This window comes from Macrotis lagotis, chromosome 4 (genome assembly GCF_037893015.1).
Source record: "Macrotis lagotis isolate mMagLag1 chromosome 4, bilby.v1.9.chrom.fasta, whole genome shotgun sequence".
Lineage (NCBI taxonomy): Eukaryota > Metazoa > Chordata > Mammalia > Peramelemorphia > Peramelidae > Macrotis > Macrotis lagotis.
This window is the reverse complement of record NC_133661.1, coordinates 145,111,913-145,134,126: the sequence shown is the minus strand read 5'-3', so window position 1 is coordinate 145,134,126 and position 22,214 is coordinate 145,111,913. Positions and strand designations below refer to the sequence as shown.

Genomic DNA, 22,214 nt, shown 5'->3' with positions numbered 1-22,214 from the left:
CTAAGGAATATCAATTTTTAGAATTTCATTTGGGATACTTACCAATATTTTTATTTCACTGAAAATCTTTGATTAGCAGCAGTGCTAAGAAAGTAGCACTGTTTGCCATTCATCAATAAATAAAATTTCTATTTCAAGAATTATTAACTTTAAATAATTAAATCTGGCAAAAGGAAGCTGGAGGTCAGCTCGATATGCTACACTGTTTCAGAGGTTGTGATTTTTTGAAAGTTGTATTAAAAGATTGTCATTATTCTGTGTAAAATTGTCATTTTAAGAACAAACAAATGGACAAATTCAGGGAATGTACACAGATATGCCTTTTTCATCTTATATAGGTTATAATGGGGATTCTTTTCCCCCCCACAATTTTGTTCTTGGAATTTCGCACCTATGATGACTTTTCCTATCAAACATCCAAGGAAAATGAAGATGGCAAAGAAAAAGAAGAAGAGAATATGGTTAGTGAGTCATATGGTATAGTAACTATCCATTTTCTTTATCATATATATGCATATATATATAATATACATGTTTTGGAGACTATAACATTGTACTCTCATTTTTATTTTTTTCTTGGTGCTTATTACAGTGAACCTGCAAATATATGTGATTCTAGAAGTACTTTTTATTCTTTTATAGAGAATATGTTCAAATAGTGTCAAAACTTCAGAGTATTGATTTATCTTGACAAGGAAAATATTATGGTTGCTGTTTATGAAAACAAATTTTGTGAACTGATAGGTGGATTCCCTCTTGACAGTATAATTATATCCATTATATTTTGCCTGTTTTGTTTTGTTTTGTTTTTAGGATGCAAATGCCGATGCTAGCTCAAGAAAAGGGGATGAGGAGAATGGAAACAAAAAGCAAAGGAGTATTCCCATTGGAACCAAGATTTGTGAATTCTATAATGCCCCCATTGTCAAATTCTGGTTTTATACAGTAAGGGAATCTTATTTCAATTTAATTCAATTCAACATGTATTAAGTGCCTATGTCAACTCAAAGGTTTTGAGTAGTGATTAGTCATATGTATTAGAATCAAGAAAATTGACATTAAGACAATGAGTCAAATTGAAGGATATAATTAGAAATTCAATTAAACTGAGTTATAAATTTGAGCATTTAGTATATTTGATTAAATTAGAATCCAGATTTTTTGTTATTACAAGAACTTGGCATAACTGCATCAAATATTTCATTTATCCACATTAAAATTATGACATGTAACTATTGGTTTAGAATCAAAACTCTGGGTTTCTATTGCATTCAACTTTGAGAGGTTTCTCAATAACCATATGCTTTTTGACTTGTGTCTTCACCAAGCGTTTCCATGGGAATAAAGCATTTAGTTCATATTTAGGTCTTCAAAATAATTAGATCCTATCTCTCATAGAAACCTCCTTCCTGGAAGACAATTTATAAATATACAAAGATTTTATTTCACCAGAAAGCAAAGTATATAATATTCACATTTGAGACCATGAGCAAGACAATTCATAGTTTCTTTATGAAGGATCTCAACTACCCAGGATCCATCCTAAAATTAAGTATTCCCAACAAAGTACTTGGTATTTTGTCAGATTCAATAAAGTCTATCTTCTATTTAATGTTTTTTGTAAGCCAGAAGGCTTGCATAGGATCTGAGGGTTCTTTAATCTTTTGTAGAAGATAAGGCACAAGCCAAAATCCAAGGTTCCCAGAGGAAATGTGGGTTGTGTACTAAATATAAATGCATGAACACATATTTATATTCCTGAATGGAAGCATGAGTCAGTGATTTATGAGAAGTTCCCAAGACTGAACTCAATACAGATTAAACCCAAAGCCTTCAGATCTAGATCATGGGTTGCATATGTATTAAAAGTCATATCATGTTTGTCATGTTTTTTCTTTTTCTCAATGGGAGGAGGAAGATGGGTAGAAGATGAAATAGATTTTTAATTTTAAAATTTTAATTTATTTTAGAATTAAAAATCATATCTGGAATACAAAAAATTAAGGAAGAATGTTACTTTCAGAGTATTATATCTAGTACTGGAAGATCTTTAGAAAGGCAGATTTCAGATCCTATTCACTTCAGTTGAATACCTCAAAGTTATTATTACTACATATTCATGAAATTTGGGGAAGGAGAGTGGGAACATATGTAGTTTTTCATTAAAAAAAAGACAAATTAAAAGAACATGACTCTATGGCACTCTCATGAACAAAAGACTACTCAGGTTTTTATTTATAATATCACCAGTGATGTAACTGAGCAGGCATAACTGCACAACTTTTCAAAAAGGAACAATATTCCTTTTATGGAGGCACTTAGGGTTAAGTGACTTGCCCAGGGTCACATAGTATCTAAAACAAGATTTGAACTCAGGTCCTCAGGTAACTTCATTGCCCCAAGGAAGTATTTTTTAATCTAGAATATAACCCCATATGCAGTAGGAATAGATTGAGGCTAGAGCTTTAGCTTCATTCAGGTGTTTTACTTGTGTAATACTCTGATCCAGTCTTCATATATAAAGTATTGATATTGGGCATAAAGGCTCCTTTCATTCATCCTTTCTCATCCACTCAGTTTTGCCTTTTTCAAGTCCTTAGAACTTGTCAGATGTTCTTTATGATATCCCTGCATGCCACTCAGTGGAAGCTTCCCATATGAGAACAGTTGTGTTTGATTCTAGATGTTCTGTAGAGCTACACCTAAAATTGGACGTCTAATCTTTTGCTGTGAGTTCCAAATTTAAAGATAACTGCAGCATTTTAAATTCTTCAATAGCATAGAAATAAAAGAACTAGTATGTTTTAGTGGATCCTCAAACCAAGCTACTAGATAGCAACCTGGGGGGCTAAATCTCTCACTCTTTGCTTCTACCTGGGTGACCACTGCAGTGTAGTCTCTCTAGCAATGTTCTTGTGATGACATCTTGGGATCCCTGTCTCCCCTCTGCTACTTGGAATGCTGATCCACATCGACTAAGGGTGTGTTTTGTATTATTTGCCTCAGGTGTGGTTTGAGATATTTGCAATGAGAACAAAAAATTCCTAGTTATGACTGGTGTCCAGAACAATTGACTACCTCAATTTTTCTACTGCCAAGTCATAACCATACAAGAATGCAAAGAAGGAAAATCAGAAAATGGAACTCTTCAAATTATGGGGATGGAAGTCATTAGTGTAATGGTGGAAATTTTAGTCAGTCCTAAGAACTTTATAGTCACTTAATATACCTTCATGACCCTCTTTTGGTCTCCATCTCCTTTTCCATTAAAAATGAAAGGGTTCATAGATATGTCTTACAAGTTTTTCTTTTCTATTTTTTAAAGATATCATATCTGGCCTACCTATTGCTATTTAATTATATTATTTTGGTGAGGATGGAACGATGGCCTTCTCTCCAAGAATGGATTGTTATTTCCTATATTGTGACCCTCGCTTTAGAGAAAATAAGAGAGGTAACTATACTAAACTGCTACCCTAGTCATACTAGCAAGGATCCTTGAATTCATATCTAAGTTTCTGTTTATTTGTTTTTTCCAAAGAACAAAAACATTCATCACACATCATTATGTTCAAAATCTCCCTGTAGAGTAAATAATTTTCTAAAGAAAATCCATAATCTTCATTTATTAACTTATTTTAAAGAACATTTGAGTTTACAAATTTAAAAAGTTAATGAAAAATAATATATTTACAAATAAAACAAGGGAGTGTACCTAAAGCAAGTGTTGTTAAATTGATGTCCATAGACCCCTTGAATTTCAGGGAATCTGTTGGAAGGGAAAAATACTGACATTTTACTGTCTTTCATCTCTACCTGAAAGTGAGTATTTCCTTCAACTATGAGTTTTTAAAATATTATTCTGATTGCCAAAAGGGTACATAGTACAAAAAAGGCCACCTCTGGAGAGAAAACAGATACTATTAGGCACCTAAACAGAGTCCTTTTTACAACTGGTCTATTTCTTGGACAGCTCAAGGGACATGCCTGACATATAGCTTTCCTTTTCTGAGAATAAAAAGTGGCCAAATTCAACCACACAAACAGAAATTTTCCTGAAACAAACATCAAGTAAAAATTATTTAGATTCCTTGAATAAAGAACACTAAAATATCACCAATCTTTATATTTCTTTGTCACTTTTGTCTTTGTATCCTCAGCATTGAGTGTAGGTACTTAATAAATACTTGATTACTGTGTGAGTGAGAAGATCTATCTCATGAACTGCTGGAGGTTCTTCCAGACTTAGAATTAAATGAAAGAAAAATAAATGAGGCCCTCTGATGTCCTTTTGGGATCATTTTTATTGTTCCTATTGATTTGGATTAAATTGTCATGCCTTTGGCTTTCTGCTTTCAGATACTGATGTCAGAACCAGGCAAGCTCAGTCAGAAAGTGAAAGTCTGGCTTCAGGAATACTGGAATATCACCGATCTCGTGGCCATCTCAGTGTTCATGATTGGAGCAGTTCTTCGCCTTCAGAATCAGCCATACATGGGCTATGGCCGAGTAATCTATTGTGTGGATATCATTTTCTGGTACATCAGAGTCTTGGATATCTTTGGTGTGAACAAGTACCTGGGTCCCTATGTTATGATGATTGGAAAGATGGTTAGTATCTGTAGCCTTTGACTGACAAATCAATTTTGACAGTGTATTATGATTTGGTGAATAGATTAGGAAGCTGGTGTTTTTTATAGATTTTGGCCTTTGGTTTATATTATTTTCATACTATAAGCTATGCTCCAAATCCAATTAAATACAAACTACATAGCCATTGAATAGCTATTATGTAAGAAGTATTTTTACTAAATCTAAAATAGGGGAGACAAAGAATTGTAAGACATAGCTCCTAGCCTCAAGAATCCTACTATGTGCTTGGAAATAATGAAAAGGTAAACAATAATAAGATTTTTAAATAATAGTTCAAGATAGTGATAGATGACATAAAATCAATATATGACCAATAGACAGTATTCTTTTTTTTAAGGTTTTTGAAAGGCAAATGGGGTTAAATGGCTTGCCCAAGGCCACACAGCTAGATGATTATTAAGTGTCTGAGACTGGATTTGAACCCAGTTACTCCTGATTCCAGGGCTGGTGCTTTATCCACTACGCCACCTAGCCACCCCTAATAGTAGTCTTCACTTTAATGAATAAACATGTTTCAGCAAAATTGATTGTAAAAGGAATTTATTTAAGTAAAGTAAATCCTCTTTGCCCATTACTTCCATTTTAAAACTATAAATACATTTCCATAGGGGGAAAAATTCCCAATAGAGACAGAGATGTCTGGTAGGGAGATTGAGATTGTAGCCATTCCCATTACATACTAACAGAGATAAGGTGGTATGATGGAAAGATTGAAAATGATAGATTTAGGAGATTTTTATTCATATCCTTTACAAAACATTTGCTAGCTGTGTACCATCGGGAGATAACTTAAATTCTCCGAGACTTAGTTTGGGGCCAATACTACCTATGTAATAGGATTATTACAAGGAAAGTGCTTTCAAAATCTTGAAGCACTATAATAAAGCGAATTAGTATTATTGTACTTCAATTGTAATATCACTTTTGTTGTAGGCTTCAAGAAGGCATTCACTGTTTCTGGGTGGCAATATGGGTACAATGGGAGTTTCCTCAACTATGAAATGTGAAGGTCAGACTAAATTACCTCAGAGGTTTCTTCAAGTCTTGTTTCTATTGTCTTTCCACACACTTTCAACATTTTGCAACACTTTCCAACTCTGGCATTTTCCCTCAGTCATTAGCTTCCCAACCAAACATGTTTTGACTTCCATGTGATATGCACGATGCCTAGAGATTCCTGTATTCTGTAGCTTTATTTTTCTCCTTTTCTTTGTGGATAGTTTTTGATTTATAGTAGAACTGGGATGCAATGCCACTCTTCACCAGTAGGTGCCACCATTGCATGATAATAATCCAGTTTAAAACTAGAGGGCATAGATTATATGGTATTTATGATTCACATGATAATTCTTGGTAATTAAAAATCATACACTATTTATACAGAATTATAGCAATTGCAAGGTGACTGATTATTTTTTCACAATTTCATTTTTCTTACCTCAAATTTGTTGTTGTCAAGTCCCAATGAGGACCTTGACAAAATATCTTTCCTCCACTCACATAAACACTTTTTCACAACTTCATTATTCTTACCTCAGATTTGTTGTTGTCAAGTCCCAATGAGGACCTTGACAAAATATCTTTCCTCCACTCACATAACCACCATGTTGATTCAAGTCCTTACTACTTCTTGCTTGGAACAGTTTCCTAATTGAAGTTCCAGCTTCCATTCTTCTCCCCTCTCCATTCCAGCCCCAATGCAGCTGCCAAAATAATATTCTTAAAACTCAAGTATAACTATACCATTCCACTATTTAAGAACTTCTAGTCATTCCATACTACTTCTTGGATAAAAGACAAACTCTAGAGCTTGCTATTTAAAATCCTATAAATTCTGTTGCTAATCTACTTTTCCAAATTTATTACATATTCTTAACCATGCATGCTACTTTCTAGCCAGATAAGCCTAATTACTGTTCCCCAAACTTAGTCATGTATTTTTTTAACCTCCACATCTTTGCAGACAATATCCCAACCCTGAAATTATACTCCCAACTCCATTCTATCTCTTAGAATCCCTAACTTCCTTAGAGATCTAGCTCATATGCCATATCCTATAGGAAGCCTTTCCTTGGTTCCATTAATAGTAAGTAGTCCCTCCCTCATAAAATGATCACCTATCTCTTTACATATTACACTCCCCTGAGTAAAATGTATGTCCCTTGAAGGAGCTTTATTCATTTTTTCCTATCCTCAGAGCCTGGCCTAGTATTTACTTTTGGCAGAAAGTATGGTGAGGCAGTGGTGGGTGAGGCAGAGCTGAGTTGCAAAGGGTTGAGCTCCTACACCTGGCAGGTTCAGCTCTGCCTCACCTGCTGTCCCTTTATCCCACATCCCTGATGTTTTTGCACATAGTAGGAGCTTAATATATACCTGTTAGACTATAGAGTGAATTGTTTGGGGTTGATACCTGAAGGGAGGAATATATCATTTTCATAAAGATCAGCATGTGCTCCAATTTCACCTTTTCATGGTAGAAGCAGAGAGATTTCTGTATTCTAGACTTAAAAACCAGAATTAACAGGTAATGTGAAATTTTTAAATATTTTTCCACTTCATTCTAAATGAGAGTACATTTTCTAATTCTTATCAGGTTCAGTATTTGTTGATATGCCACTCCCTTTCATGATAATCTATTCCTTTTTAGTCTTTTAAAAAGTATTCTGAAGGGGGTGACTAGGTGGTATAATGGACAGAGCACCAGCCCTGGAATCAGGAGTACCTGAGTTCAAATCTGACCTCAGACACTTATTACCTAGCCGTGTGGCCTTGGGCAAGCCACTTAACCCCATTGCCCTGCAAAAAAAAAAAAAAAAAAAAAAAACTAAAAAAATATGCTAAGAGAGTTTAATGAAAATTGTTGCCATAATCAAGTCAAAACCATGTGATAGAAAGCCTGGTAGATCTAGGTCATGTCTTTTGTCTGTGATACGAGCATGAGATCCTCTTGTACATAAATCTCTCAGATCCTCCAGGTAACCCTTTTAAGATGAAAAAAGAGGAAGTTCCTCAAGAGTTTTGCACACAGAAAACACAGGTTTGGTTAAAAAAAATCAAGTAAAGATCAAATCAAAAGGTATCTGGTTTCCTGCTTCTTACCTGAATTACAGGCAGGATTTCCTCCCTATTGGATCCTGAACTATAGTGAATTCAGGAAATCTACTTTGGTCCAATTCCAATCAAATCTACTGTAAGGCCATCCTGAAAAAAGAAAAAAAAAGCCAAAGCCATCAGCATGGCTCCTGAAAGAAGAAAACCAAAACATCAAATTTACAACTTTATATGAAATAAACTATGCTGAACTAGAGGGGGTACCCTCAACTTACTCGAATAGAATCAACATTCTTGAGCTATCCACAATCAAGAATTCCCATATCACTATAGATTTGCCTAAATACTTTGAGAATGATCATCACATACCAATCAACAGTCTTACTTTCCTTTTCTTATATATCAATTGTCTGTTCATGCTATTCGTGATTTTACCTTCTATATTCCCATTTTATCCCTTAACCTTTTCCTTGAGTACCTATTGTTGATTCTAGAGGAACTGATGGTAAGGGATAAGGTTATAAAGTAAATTTCTGGAACCTAAGGGGTTTGAGGACAAGAAAATGGGGACACAATAAGGAAATAAACAGTACACTGAATGAGGTGCCTAGAAAGAAGAGTCAACTACCTTAATTTTATTATTGAATAACCTATAATTGCTCTGGGGCTGAGTGAAAATAGATTACATGTGGTCCTTGTCCTAGGCAAAAAATATTAATACCTATTTTATCTATGCAGATGATTGACATGCTTTATTTTGTGGTCATCATGCTGGTTGTCCTGATGAGCTTTGGAGTAGCCCGACAAGCCATTTTACACCCAGATGAGGAACCCTCTTGGAGACTAGCCCGTAACATATTCTATATGCCCTACTGGATGATCTATGGAGAGGTGTTTGCAGACCAGATAGACCGTAAGAGTAGAATTCATAGTAAGATTCTCTTTTCTGTTTCAGAGCAGATGATCATATCCAAATTAACAAAAATATCCATGTTAATTTGGAAATCATGTTTTCCCCACTGTATTGTAGGAAATTGAGTTATTTTAAGGAGAGAAAAGTTGTTTTCAAGACTTTCAATTTCTGAACACCATTCTTTTTCCTCTCCTCTAAAAGTTTCTCATAATTCTGAAAGATTTCCTAAATCCTAGATCCTGGTTTTGGAAAATAATCCAATTGACTCACCCCCAGTTGTTAATGTTCCTCATCCTATTCAGTTTGCTTTCAGTTCTACAGTTGTGGTTTCTCCACTCCCTGAGTGCTCAGGGAAAACAAGCAAACAGTTCCATTATCCTTCCTATTTCCAATGCTAATTCCCACTTCCTTCTGTTAGCATCAATACCTTATTATGGTATAGGAGGAAATTATTCCACATATCTGTGAAGTTAGAATTTTCCTAAAAACTATTTCATGTAAGCAATACCACACACCAGTTGTCATTATCTGTGGCTGAACTAATTTATTCTTTTTAGTTTTTAAAATGTGATCTCAGGAACATGTTTAGAAGCCCAGGAAATGGAAATCAAATGTTTCATGAAAATACTAGTTTAGGTTGAGATACACCTATTAGTTCCTTTATTACAGGTGTATTGAATGGTACTTTTCTTTTTTTTAAAAATACAATAACAATTGTTTAAAAAAAAAAGGAGGGAACAGGTCAATTTAGTGTCTCATAATTTCAAAAAATTGCATTGATTTTGGTTTTAGATTGGCAAAATTTTTATTTTAAAAATTGATGTATTTATGTTTGTGTAGAAAAAGTTTACTTTCATTTTGAAGTGATCATCTGCCAAAGGTACTGTGCATTTCAAAATACTTTTACTTGTAATATTGCTTTTATTTCTAATATTCAGAATACATGAATATTGGAAAGATTGATAAATACTTTAAGGGTAATTGATAATTTAACATTTTACATTGAATTATTTAGAATAGTTCTCAAATTACTATTTCAAAGAACCCATGTACAGTACTAACATTGCAAATCCTTCATGCATTTCTTGGCAACAAAATAGTTTCTATATTGTCAATCTTCTGTTTTAATTTATTTTAAATTGATACATTATTTTCTCTTCTTTCCTCCTTTAAAAACATTTTTGCTTTCGGATCGCTGTGTAGTCTATGCCATGGAAATTAATCGTAAGTTTGAAGGGAAGAGATGATTTGGATTTAATAAATTGAACTCTATTAACCTTTTTTTTCTTTGCTAAGCATTGACTTTAAAACTATAGTCCTTACACAGAAATCAAATATCATTTTTATTTCCCTTTTGAATTCTGGAATAAAGGAAATAATGTGAAATAATATCATTGAACACATTAATTTTTTCATTAACAAAGAAGTCTTCTTTAATTATATAGTAGCATGGAACTTTTGAAACTTAAAGATCATCTAGTATAACCTCCTCACTTTATACATGAAGAAGTGAATTGCCCACTGTAACAGAGCAAAGTAAGGGCAAAATTGGTCCTAAAACTTGGGCCTCTGAATTTCTGACTCCATATACCCTCTACTTTACCATGATACCACCCCATGCCAGACTATTCTACACAAAAAAAATAATAATAAATGAGTCAGTTCTTAAATTAGAAATGGAAGAAATCTTGGAGGCTATCAAGTCTAACTCTTCTCCTTTTACGGATGAGGAAACTGAGTTTAAGTTGCTTGTCCATTACAAAGCTAAGTGAACGGGGTAGAATTTGAACCTTGATCTCATTCTAGTACTCTATCCACCACACTAAGCTGTTTCTTGTTGCCCTGGACTAAATGGTTAGGGTACGCTGATAACAGTCTTAAAAAATCAATACTTTAAATATGACCTTGCCAAGCACCAAGGACACATTACAAGACATGTCTATTACATGATGTTTTTCCCTGTCATATGAAAACATATGTTAAATGTTTTGCCAAAATCTAGGGAAATTATCCCTCTTATATTCTCCAAATCTAATACTCTAGTTTCAATAGAAAATAAAATTGATCATGCTTTCCCTGTTTTTGACAAAATCATGTTGATCTTGGTATCACTACTTTCTTTTCTGAGTGTTCACTAACATCTCTTTAATAGTATTAGAATTAGTAGAATTTTTCCAGAAATTTAAGTCTGTGGTCAGACAGATTTTTTTAAAAAAGTGTCATTTGCTCTTCTCTAATCCTCTTGAATATTTCTGTATATAACAGGGATCTAGTTTCTTGTATGATCCTCTTTTTTCTATTCTATAATATGTATGTAAATATCCATTTTATTATTTATTAAGTTTATAAATTTAAAAAAAATAAAATCTAAGGTGACTAGTAAGTTCCCTGTGCATCCACATTAATTACTTTAAACAATTCTTCCTTTAATTCATTCTTTTAAAAGATTCCCTTCCCCATGAGATGACTTCCCTTATCCTCTTAGTCCATGGCATCTTGCCTTTCTCCCAGTTGTTTGAAATTTGTCTTCCAAAAATTAAGAGTGTCTATCAGATTATGAATGACTTTCTTCTCCTTTTCTATTCCCAATTTAAGAGTTATTCACTTTTTCCCAAGGATCTCATCATTTCCTCTCCAACAACTAGTTCCTTTGTTGGGGAGAATCAGAATCAGATTAGAATCTCCTCATTGACTCCCTCATTTTTGAGAAATGTAATTAAGGGGCAGCTAGGTGGCATAGTGGATAGAGCACCGGCCCTGGAGTCAGGAGTACCTGGGTTCAAATCCAATCTCAAACACTTAATAATTACCTAGCTGTGTGGCCTTGGGCAAGCCACTTAACCCCATTTGCCTTGCAAAAAAAGCCTAAAAAAAAAAAGAAATGAAATTAACATGAAGGTGGATAAAGAAGTTACTAGAAGTTCTGTGACATGTTTCCTCAACTCTTCTATTAAATCTTCCTTTTCAGAAGATCTGCATCATACCTCAATAACAAAACTGATCATCCTTTCTCTATTGATTTTTTACTCTAGTGATCTCTACCAAACTTCCCTTCTCTTGTTACTGAATTTTTTCAAAAGAATAAAAATTCATTGTGAATCTATATTATTCATGTTACTGCTCTGCCAAGCCCAAACCACCTTTACCATTCTTATTGTTTAAAATAAGGTGTACCCTTCTGGACTCATTTCTTTCATGGATTTCATCTAACCACATAGCAGTCATGTTTATGAAGTATGCTACTTCCGTGCATTAGAAGTGATATAATAGCAGGCTGGCTTTCAAATCAGAAAGACTTGGGCTCAAATCCTGCCTGTGATATCTACTGACTTTATGTCCCTGGACAAGTCACTTGCTTTCTCAGCACTCTAAGGATATTTCTAAAATTGTAAGTCATAGAGAAAGTACTGACCCACACTGGTAGAGGAACTTCATCTGTGGAGTTCCTTGTAACAGTGAAATCACTGGTCCAGTCCCTATCCCATAATGACTTGCTTCCAAAAGGTACTTAATAAAAGATTGTTCAACTGAATTGTATTAGTTATTTTTTTTAAATCTCAAAGATCCTGATCAGATTTTGATCTACAAGACTAAGAGGAGCATACCCTTTCTGCACATTTAGATAGTTACATAGTCCACATATTGAATGCAAACTCTAAAAATTTTATTTGCTTACACTCAAAGTGATAGACCTTAGAAATGCTTCTCTCCAAATCTTTCTCCATTCTTAGAAAAGCAGACCCAGCAAATATACAATAATGTTTTAGTTTTTTTATGGAGTAGAACATTTTATACAAGTCCCATCCCTGAATTCTTTTTTTCTGAATTCTTTAGCTCCTTGTGGAGAAAACCTGTTCGATGAAGATGGCAAAAGACTACCTCCCTGCATTCCAGGGGCCTGGCTCACCCCTGCTATCATGGCCTGTTATCTCTTGGTAGCTAATATTCTGTTGGTCAATCTGTTGATAGCTGTTTTCAAGTAAGTGTCTGTGTGATCATTCATATATAATTTATTTTTGGAAGCATTCTTCAGTGTAACCTTGGGGATCTTATATGATGTCGGCAGCAGAATGATAATTACATTGTGATTTTGGAACTGGATGGCATTTCTGGCATTAATCAAACTTAATGAATTCACAGATCAGGACTGAGCACTTAAATAAATTGAAATTTAATTTTTGGTTAGTGTTTTGAGACATATACACATTTTAATCCGAAATGCTTTCTGAGATGAAGTCCTCTTAACGAGAGAAAGTTTGATTAAGTTGTGCTTTCAAATTAATTAACAGAAGTATTTTTTATTCTCATGTGTAGAAGTCAATATTAATTTTATGAGCGTATGTTTCTGTGAGCTTTCATTAGGATATGTGTCACCTTTATCTGTTAAATGCAACATAAATATTCAAGAAAAGAGATGGGCTTAAATTATTTTTGTAAATGGTCATTTTAAAAAACTGGGTCATTTAAAAGACTTCAAAGTTGAATTAATATATTATGCAGAAAAATACTTAATAAAATGTACAGGAAATAACAGCAACAATAACAACAAACATAAAGCTTTGAGGTTTACAAAACACTTTCTTCACAATATTCCTGGAATAGTTATTATAAAAAGTTATAAAGTATAGGAAAAATTATCTAAATTTTGAGGATGAAAACTCATGGAGTAGGGGCCAAGAACCTATCACAAAATCTTAGTGCTGGGAATCTTCAAGAGCATCTGTTCCAACCTCCTTATGTTACAGACGAGAAAACTGAGGGCTAGAAAGTTAAGGTTATGTATCCAAGTAAGAAACTGTAGCTAGTGGTCTAGCTATAGAGTCCAGGCCAGTATTTTCTTTTACAGCAAGCTGCCTTCCAACTCAAGGTAAAATGGAGGTAAGTTGGTGACTATACAAACATAAAAACAACTGATTAATTCAGTTTATTCTGTTAAAATTAGTCAACTGAGGTTTTAAAAATATATATAAATTGTATGAACTTGTTATTTGACCAGCCTCATGTCATTCCAGGGGACCTTCTCCCTCTTTAGCTACTTAAGAATATTTGTGGTATTCTGGAACTTACTTCCTACCCATAGTAGACACCTAACAGTTGAGTCTCTCCCATCCCTACATGACTTTTCCTCAGCTGAAACAATTCCAACTGATAGTTCTGAGCCCCAGCATCTGTTTCTAATTGACTTTTTCCTTCCATTTTACTCTACTTCTAGTTCAGCATTTTCTTATATATTGTTCTGAATCGACATCAAAGAACAAAGAAGAAAGAAAAAATCAAGAAATGTCTCTCTTAAGTAGAAATGATAAGATTTAAATGGTAAAATTGTCTATGAAGTGATATGCAAGATACACACAAATAATAGGAAAATAAAATGACTATCCTAATTATTTAATATACTTATGAAGCTAATAAAAATCATAGTGAATATTATTGTTAATAACAACAGTAATTCAAGAAAGACTAGTACTTCAGGTGTGAGAGTTTGCTGAGCCCCTTTGAGGACTACTAATCCACCTTAAGTCTCCACCTGCCACCCATCTCATCTGTAACTCTTAGAAACTGTAGCAAGTCCAGTGGACAAACCCTGGTAAAAACCGTTTTGGCAAAATAAACCAGATTGAGAGTAACTGTTGGGCCTCAGAACCACTGGTTAGTTAAGGGACTGTCTATCCCAAACATGTGAAGACTTTCCCAGTAGAATAGGTGAATGTGAATAATTTGACCCAATTTCCATAAAGATGGTGGAAGCAGGTACTATAGACCACTTAGGCTTGGTTAGATATTGAAGGCACCAAGGTTATCAACTACTGCATCCTGAGCCATTACTAGTCATCTTAATTTTTGTCTCAATACTGGACTCTGATTGATGACTCTGGAAGAAAGAGTGAAACCAATGACTTCAATCAGTTCTGCTTCACTTAAATCCAATTTATTCATGAATCAAAATATAACACACATCATTTTACCATTACTCACCTCCTGCCATGAGGAAGGGACTAGAAAAGGTGCCCTAAAAACTGTCTGATTCACCTCATCTGGCCTGCTTTTCATAGAAGCAGGGATCCTGCCTGTGGTCACAACAGAAAAATAATGTACCAATGCTTATGTGAAGATAAAAATGATTCCACTCACTGTTGGTATATGGAATATGAGACACTCCTTATCAATGTGCCAAAAAAAGATAAGTTTAAAATTCTGGGTGACTTTAACACTAAAGTAAACATAGACTATCACATGTGGCAGGGAGTCCTTGGGAGGAATGGAGTTGTAAACAGCAAAAGAAATGGTCACTTATCACCAAAGACTTATGCCTCTCTTGACCTCATCACCAACACTATCTTCCATTTACATAAATGCAACAAAACTGTGGATCCTCACAGCATCCTCCCAGCAAACATTGGTTTTTAATTAGACTGCATCATTGTAGGAAGGAGAAACAAATAGAATGCGAGTGATAAAGCTGATGTGTAACAGAGTGCTGGATTCATCATACACTTATTCTCTCCAAACTAAACATCCACATTTAACAAAAGCAGTGTCCCCATGAAAAGATGACTACCAGAAGACTCAACAATAGTATAATCAAAAAACCAAAAGATGTATAGAGATTGAAGAGTTTGTTGCTGACCTGGAAGGAAAACTGAGTCAATGCATGGTTAATAGTGGAACAGAAAAGAAGATCAGCTTTCAGAAATATGGGCTTTGAGGACCCAGAAGAGCTAAAAGATTGGACACCCCTGCTCTAAAGGCTATTTAGTAAGTCAAAGACCTTTGGTGCATCTCAACTACACTGATGGATCCAAACTGATCAGTAAAAATGACATGATCCTAAATAGATGAGTTAAACTCTTCCATAATGTTCTCAACAAATACCATCAATGAATGATGAAACTATTGACTGTTAAACCTCAGGTTAAACCTCTTTAGCTGAACCTCCACTTGAAGAAGAGGTTTTGATGCCATTAGTTTCCTCTCATGTGGAAAAGTGCCTGGGGTTGATTCCATTCCAACAGAGATTTACATTTCTCATAACAAAAAACTTCTGGGTTATATGGCAAGAGGAGATTTCTCCCAGGAAATAAAGCAATACTTCCATTGTCCATCTCTATAAAAGAAAGGGGAATAAACTGTCCTGAGACCCCCACAGGATGGGAGATTTCTCCTCTTAGACATTACCAGCAAGATTTTTGCCAACAGCTTCCTTAGTAGGTTAATCTTCCCCCTAGAAGATACTCACCTACCCAAGGGTCAGTGTGGCTTCAGAAAGGGTCAAGGAATGGTCATCATGCTATTTACTACCTGACAATTCCAGGAGAAATGCCAGGAGTAGAACTGAGGTCTGTACAATACATTTGTTGATCTGACCAAGACCTTTGATGTCAGTCATTGGGACCTGTGGGAAAATCATGAGAAAATTTGGGCATCCAGGGAAATTCATTACAATTGTATGTCACTTTCAGGTGGAATGTCTAGTCACCAATGAAATGAATTAGCGTAGGTGCTTACTCTCATGCTTTTTATCATGTTTTCTGAGATATTGTCAGATATCTTCAGTGAGGATGAAAACAATATCAAATTCAACAGTAGTAAATTGTTTAACTTGAATAGGTGACAAGTCAAGATTAAAGTTAAGGGAAAGTTGATGCTTGACTTTTTCTTCCCAGATCATTATACACTCAATGAAGCTTCTGAGTCTGCAACCAAGTATGGAGCAATTCTCTGCCACTTGTGCTAATAATGGCATAATTAACACAAAGAAAACAGAGGTTCTCCACCAACCAGGACTGAACCATCCATATATGGAACTAGTGGAGAAATTGTGAATGCTGTGTATAAGCTCATTTATCTTGGCAGTACACTCTCGGGGGGGTGGGGTACGCCTAGATGATGAGGTTGATACAAGCATTACCAGATAGTTCATTGTTGGGAGGCTCTCAAGGAAAGTGAGGGAGAGAGAAAAGGTGTTTGGCTGCCCACCAAAATTGAAGGTCTACAGAGTCATTGGGCTGACCTCATTTTTAAATACTTGTGAAACCTGGACAATTGTGAAAAACAGAAAATTGAATTTCTTTCATCTGAATTGTCTTAGGAAGATTCTGAAGATCCTCTGGCAGAATAAGATACCAGATAACAAGTCCTTTCTCAAACTAAACCGTCAAGCATTCAAATGCTACTGCAGAGAGCATAACTCTGAAGGCTGGTCACATTGTCTGAATGCCAAATGCACATTTGCCTAAAAGATTATTTTATGGAGAATATAAGAAGACAGACACTCACATGGAGATCAGGAGAAGTGATACAAGAACAATTTCAAGGTTGCTCTGAAGAATTCTGGTATTAGTTACGAGGCATGGGAGATGCTGGCATAGATCATCTAGCATGGCATATCCACATCAAAGAGGCTGTGTGCTCTATGAGCAAAGTAAAATTGTATTAGCTCAAAAGAAAGATAAGATGCACAAATTTGGAGATACTTCCATCCCAAATGTATCTGTATCTGATTGTGATATGACTATGAAATGACTATGTATCTGACTTGTGATAGAGACTTCCAAGCTCATATTGGTCTGATTAGCCATAGTCAGACACACTACACATTGACCTGAACATTGTGATGTCATTTTAGTCCACTGAGCTAGAAAGATAAACAATAGTAATGCAAAGGTCTAACAAGAATCATTCATGTGCTAATTATGCAATTAAATGTAATTATGTAAAAAAATTCACAATTGTCTTCAGGTTTGCAGTACTGCTAAATAAGCATCAACTTAAGGATTTTGGTGATATATATATATATATATATATATATATATATATATCACATATAAAGTGTATATACCATATATAAAAAAATCCTTCAAAGATACTGTAATTTCTCTATTTTGCATAAAATAGTGTACAACTGCTTTCTGAAGTCTTTTATTTAAAAGATTTTTATGTTGTTCTTGTAATAGAGACCAACAATAACAAAGAGGAATGTAATAACAATAAATATACTTTTTGTCTCTCATTTCTTTCTCTTTCCTTAGCAATACCTTCTTTGAAGTCAAGTCAATATCCAATCAAGTTTGGAAATTTCAGAGATACCAGCTCATCATGACATTTCACGATAGACCAGTCTTACCTCCACCTATGATCATCTTGAGCCACCTTTACATAATTATCATGCGCTTCAGTGGTAGATGTAGAAAAAAGAGAGAAGGGGACCAAGATGAACGGGATCGGGGATTGAGTATGTAAAAGATTCTATCCAAATCCAGATTTCGTTGCAGTTTTTCCCATGAAACAAATTTATACTCTTTGGCTATAGGCAAAGAATGTTTGAATTCAAGATACTCAAAGAAATGTTGTTAAATTATTTAAAGCCATAAAAATAAAGAAATAGCAGTCTTTAGGCTTTCCAGTCCTGATGCCATTTTTTTCACAATACTATTCCTTTTATGAATATCTAGGTTTAGGCTATTAAAATACATATCTCAAGCTACCTAATGAAAATAAAGAGGGGAAGTCACTGAAGAGAGATAATTTAAAACTAATGTCCTCTCTATAAATCTAATACTCCCCTAGAAGGTTTTTTTTAAGAATTTAGTATCTGTGTTTTACATAGTAGAAGATGCTTACACAATTGATAACATCTGTAAAATGCATATTTGTTTTCTTCTTTGAATTTTATTTTCCTTACTGATGTAATTTTATGAGTTCTTTCAAATGACCTATTTGTTTGTGGGTGCAGATTACTGTAATAAAGTCTTTTATTAGATGGAAATGGAAAGTGGAAGAAATTGGAAGCATCCATGCAAAAACAAACTAAGCAAGAAAAGGAATTAAATAAAAATGGTTCAGAAAGTAGATAGTAATACTCTTTAGCAAATCTGAATTGACTCTAAAATGATTCTGATTCTTTCATACAAATCAAGGTCAATCTATATTCACTATTATCAAATTTTTAAAAAATTTTCAAAAAATAGAATTATTTCTAAATGATGAAGAACTTAAGAAGCTGCATGAATTTGAGGAACAATGTATGGAGGAATATTTTCAAGAAAAAGAAGATGAGCAGCAGTCATCCAGTGATGAGAGGATCCGAGTTACATCTGAAAGGTATGGAATGAAAGGATTCCTATTTACATTTTTCTTTCTTTTGTATTTGTTTCTTAAATATATTTATGAGTGAATCACAAAGCATTATTTAATAGTACTCTGAAATAATGTTTATTCAAATTTGGGGGCATAATTTGTTTGCAGTTCTCAATTCATGGGACACAACTTCAGATTGAACCTTGGTCTGTAAAACAAATCAGAATTAATAACATCATGACCTGATTCTTTTTCCCAAAGAAAATAGTGAATATCTATCATTTAAGAATTCAAAGTATATTTAAAATGCATTTAACTCTAAATTAAGAATCAAATTTTAGTGGATAGTGAGTGATAATACACAATATTGCATAGAATCTTGGTAATTGATGGTGCCAATGTACCAAAAATCATGGAACCATGGAAATTGGATGAGTTTGATAGGAGCTGAGGTTAGGGAAGAGATATTGAGTTCATTTTTAGGTATGATGAGTTTAAGGTGGTGGTGGAGCATCTACTAGGAGATATTCAGATGTGGGAAGTTCAATAGATTGGTAGTTTGAAGAGAGAACCGATACTAAGTAGGACAAAGAATAGATCATACTTCCTGGAAGATTAGCAATGAAGGGAGAAGAAATATAAGGCCATAGTTATGGGATAGATGGTAGAATCATGTAAATGTTTTTGTTTAATTTATTTACTTAGTCATCTTCTTGTCCATTCAATCATTTGTTCATTCATTCATCTATTTATCTGTCTGCCTATTTAAGAATATGGGAATACATGGTCATATTTATATATAGTGGAGAGATAGTTTTTAGATGAGGAAATGATAGAAGATAAGCAAGGGAGATAGAAGATGAGTGACTGATGAGGCAGGAGACGAGTGACTATAGGATAAAGAACATGAATAGGGGGTTAACTTTACAAGGAAAAGAGCTTTTTTCTTTTTTTCTTGAGATGGAGCAACTGAGGACAAGAAAATTGAAGCTAAGTTTTTAAGTATGCAATAGGAGAGATGAGCTGATTTTCTCAGCAAAGGTAGTTCACCAGTTAAGTGAGAAGGAGGTAAGATAAAATAGAGAGGGAGACTTGGGTAGAGAGGAGACTATCTGGCATAACAACAATGCATGAAAGTAAATTGGAGATGAATAAAAGATTTAGCATGTATTAAGAAGGGCCCACTTTAGGTTAGATAATATCAATTTGTAGTAGGCTCAGTCATTATTATATTACTTTCTCCAAAAGTGTTCAGCTCAGGAATAGAGATGAAGAAGGTGAGGAATGAGGGGTAACTCTGAGATAAGGTATGGTAAGGCACGAATGGCTTATTGCATTAAGAGACAAGAAAAAAGGAGAAAAATAGTACCTTGTGGAACTGATTACCTAGGATCAAGACAAGGAAGGAATATGAAGCCAAAAAGGGGAGTCAGACTTTGGAGAACAAGAAGGGAATAGAAAGAATATAGAGGATGAAGTCAAATATAGGTTTAGGAAAAGCAAAGAGGAGAAAAGAGATTATGCTCAAAAAGATTAATGAATTTTGAAGGTGAAACAGTGATAAGTGATAGCTTCCTAAAGGCAAGCATTATTTTCATTTTTCTTGGTCTTCTCAGCACCTCACAGTGCTTTACATATAAATGCTTCTTGATATTCTTGTTAATAGCTGAGCTTACAATGGAGGGAGGCCAAGAGAGTTGAGGTTTTATGATTGGGAAGCCAGTGTGTCTGAATATTACAGTACTGAATATTTGAATGTTAAAGTCACCAAAGATGAAGGTAGAGGATGGACTTGAAAGAAAAGCTATGAGACAGATATTGAAATGATTGAGAAAGGAAGGAGAGTGATAGCAGTGAGTTGTCATGGGGATACAGATTGATGTAACTAACCTTAAAGGAGAAGAAGGGGTAGTACAAAAGAGACCCTGGGGAGCAAATATCAGGTTGAATACTAAACTTGATCCACTATATCTGCAGCCAGCACTGCAGAATATTGCAAGAATACTAGAGTCATAAGACTATAGATTTATAACTAGAAGGAACCTTAAAAGCCATCTGGGTCAACTTCCTTATTTTACTGATGAGAAAACTGAGGCCCAGAAGCTTCCCCCAAAATCACAAAGATAATTAGAAACAGAGCTGGGATTTGACCCAAGATCTTATGGCTCCAAATCCAGGACTTTCCATTATATCATTGAGACATCTTCAGGAGAAGGCCAGATTTCTATAGGTACCAGAATAGTAAAGTGTTTGAGGGAAAAAAGAGAGATCTAGGATGAAAAACAGGTTGTGAACTATGGGATGGGGCTTCCATAAGACAATGTAGAATGGGAGGACAATGGAGGAGAGAAATGAAGGAAGATAGATCTGGACTGTTTAGGGCTGAGAATGTGAATCCAGGTACAAGAAAAGAGGTTTTTGTATTTGCAGATGACTCCCAGTATATAAGTGGGGGTGGGGTACAGTAATGGGAGTGGAAAGGTTGTGTGTTAAAAATAAGTCTGAGTAGCATAGAGCTGGGACATATGTTTATATACCACAATTCTTGCCTGCAGGAGGGCCCAGAACAACTTCCCAGCAGGGAGAGGAAGAGGTGGGTACCCAGGCCTGGCTATGGAGGTCCTTCTATCTCCTCAATGAGTAAATGAGAGTGTACTTGTCTGTAAGAAAGCATTTTTCTTCTAGTTTTTCTTGACTAAGATCTCTAAGAAAGATGAGAGCAATTCCAGTGCATTTGTTGCTTTTTCTTGTCTTTTTTTCAAAAATGAATTCTAGTGTTAAAGAGAAAAAAAAACAGTGACTGTTCTGAGGGCTTGGAGGCAAAGGACATCCTCCTTAGATTTTATACCAACTTCATGTTAAGGTGGCTATAAGGGAAAAGGAGTTAAAATTAAAGAACAAACATTTCCAAGGAAGGAGTTAAAACTAGCCATTTTTATCTAACTTTTGCATGTATAACTTTTCTATCAATTTTGGGGGGGGGGTTAAGTTTATTTATTTCTGTTTGAATTTTACAATTTTTTCCCCTAATCTCACTTCCCCCCCCCAGCCACCACAGAAGACAGTCTGTTAGTCTTTACATTGTTTCCATGCTATACATTGATCTAAGTAGAATGTGTTGAGAGAGAAATCAAATCCTTAAGGAAAATAAATAAGAGATAGCAAAATTACATAATAATATTTTTTTTAATTAAAGGTAAGTCTGGTCTTTGTTCAAACTCCACAATTCTTTCTCTGGATTTCTATCCATTTTCAGAGACACTTCTTTGACATTTAAAGAGTTAGCTTACCTTCCTCAGTCCATATTGCTAATTTACATTTAGGTCTTTGGATCCTATAAATGGTACCACTTATCACTTGCTCATTCTGCTGACTTTCATTTCTATCTATTTTCTTCTGGTAATTAATTAACACTTTTGAAACTGTGATGGGTGTGGGCTGTGAGTGGGATTTATGAAATTTGCTCTGTGATACATTAGTTCCTTCCTTTTGTCGCCTCATTGTTTGCAACAATTTATCA

At 34.6% G+C, this 22,214-nt stretch overlaps 2 protein-coding genes and 1 long non-coding RNA gene across 4 annotated transcripts in view; 2 read left to right on the top strand and 1 right to left on the bottom strand.

Moving 5' to 3' along the window:
- The window catches only part of LOC141521569 (transient receptor potential cation channel subfamily M member 1), a 47,503-nt gene extending 41,522 nt beyond the window's left edge, over window positions 1–5,981 (top strand). For both annotated transcript variants that reach the window (XM_074234267.1, XM_074234266.1), the window contains 3 exons: window positions 339–461; window positions 814–945; window positions 4,360–5,981. In XM_074234267.1, the coding sequence (XP_074090368.1) occupies window positions 339–461; window positions 814–945; window positions 4,360–4,632 (528 nt within the window). In that variant the 3' untranslated portion in view covers window positions 4,633–5,981. The remainder of the gene's footprint in view (window positions 1–338; window positions 462–813; window positions 946–4,359) is intronic.
- LOC141521571 (uncharacterized) lies at window positions 4,272–14,718 on the bottom strand. The gene is made up of 3 exons (XR_012478003.1): window positions 14,594–14,718; window positions 7,753–7,854; window positions 4,272–4,586 (listed from the first exon to the last, which is right to left on the bottom strand). It is a non-coding gene; the product is annotated as an uncharacterized LOC141521571 (long non-coding RNA).
- LOC141521570 (transient receptor potential cation channel subfamily M member 1-like) overlaps window positions 12,155–22,214 on the top strand; it is a 22,811-nt gene continuing 12,751 nt past the window's right edge. The window contains exons 1-3 of the mRNA XM_074234270.1: window positions 12,155–12,596; window positions 17,647–17,849; window positions 18,586–18,718. Of these exons, the coding sequence (XP_074090371.1) occupies window positions 12,535–12,596; window positions 17,647–17,849; window positions 18,586–18,718 (398 nt within the window). The 5' untranslated portion in view covers window positions 12,155–12,534. The remainder of the gene's footprint in view (window positions 12,597–17,646; window positions 17,850–18,585; window positions 18,719–22,214) is intronic.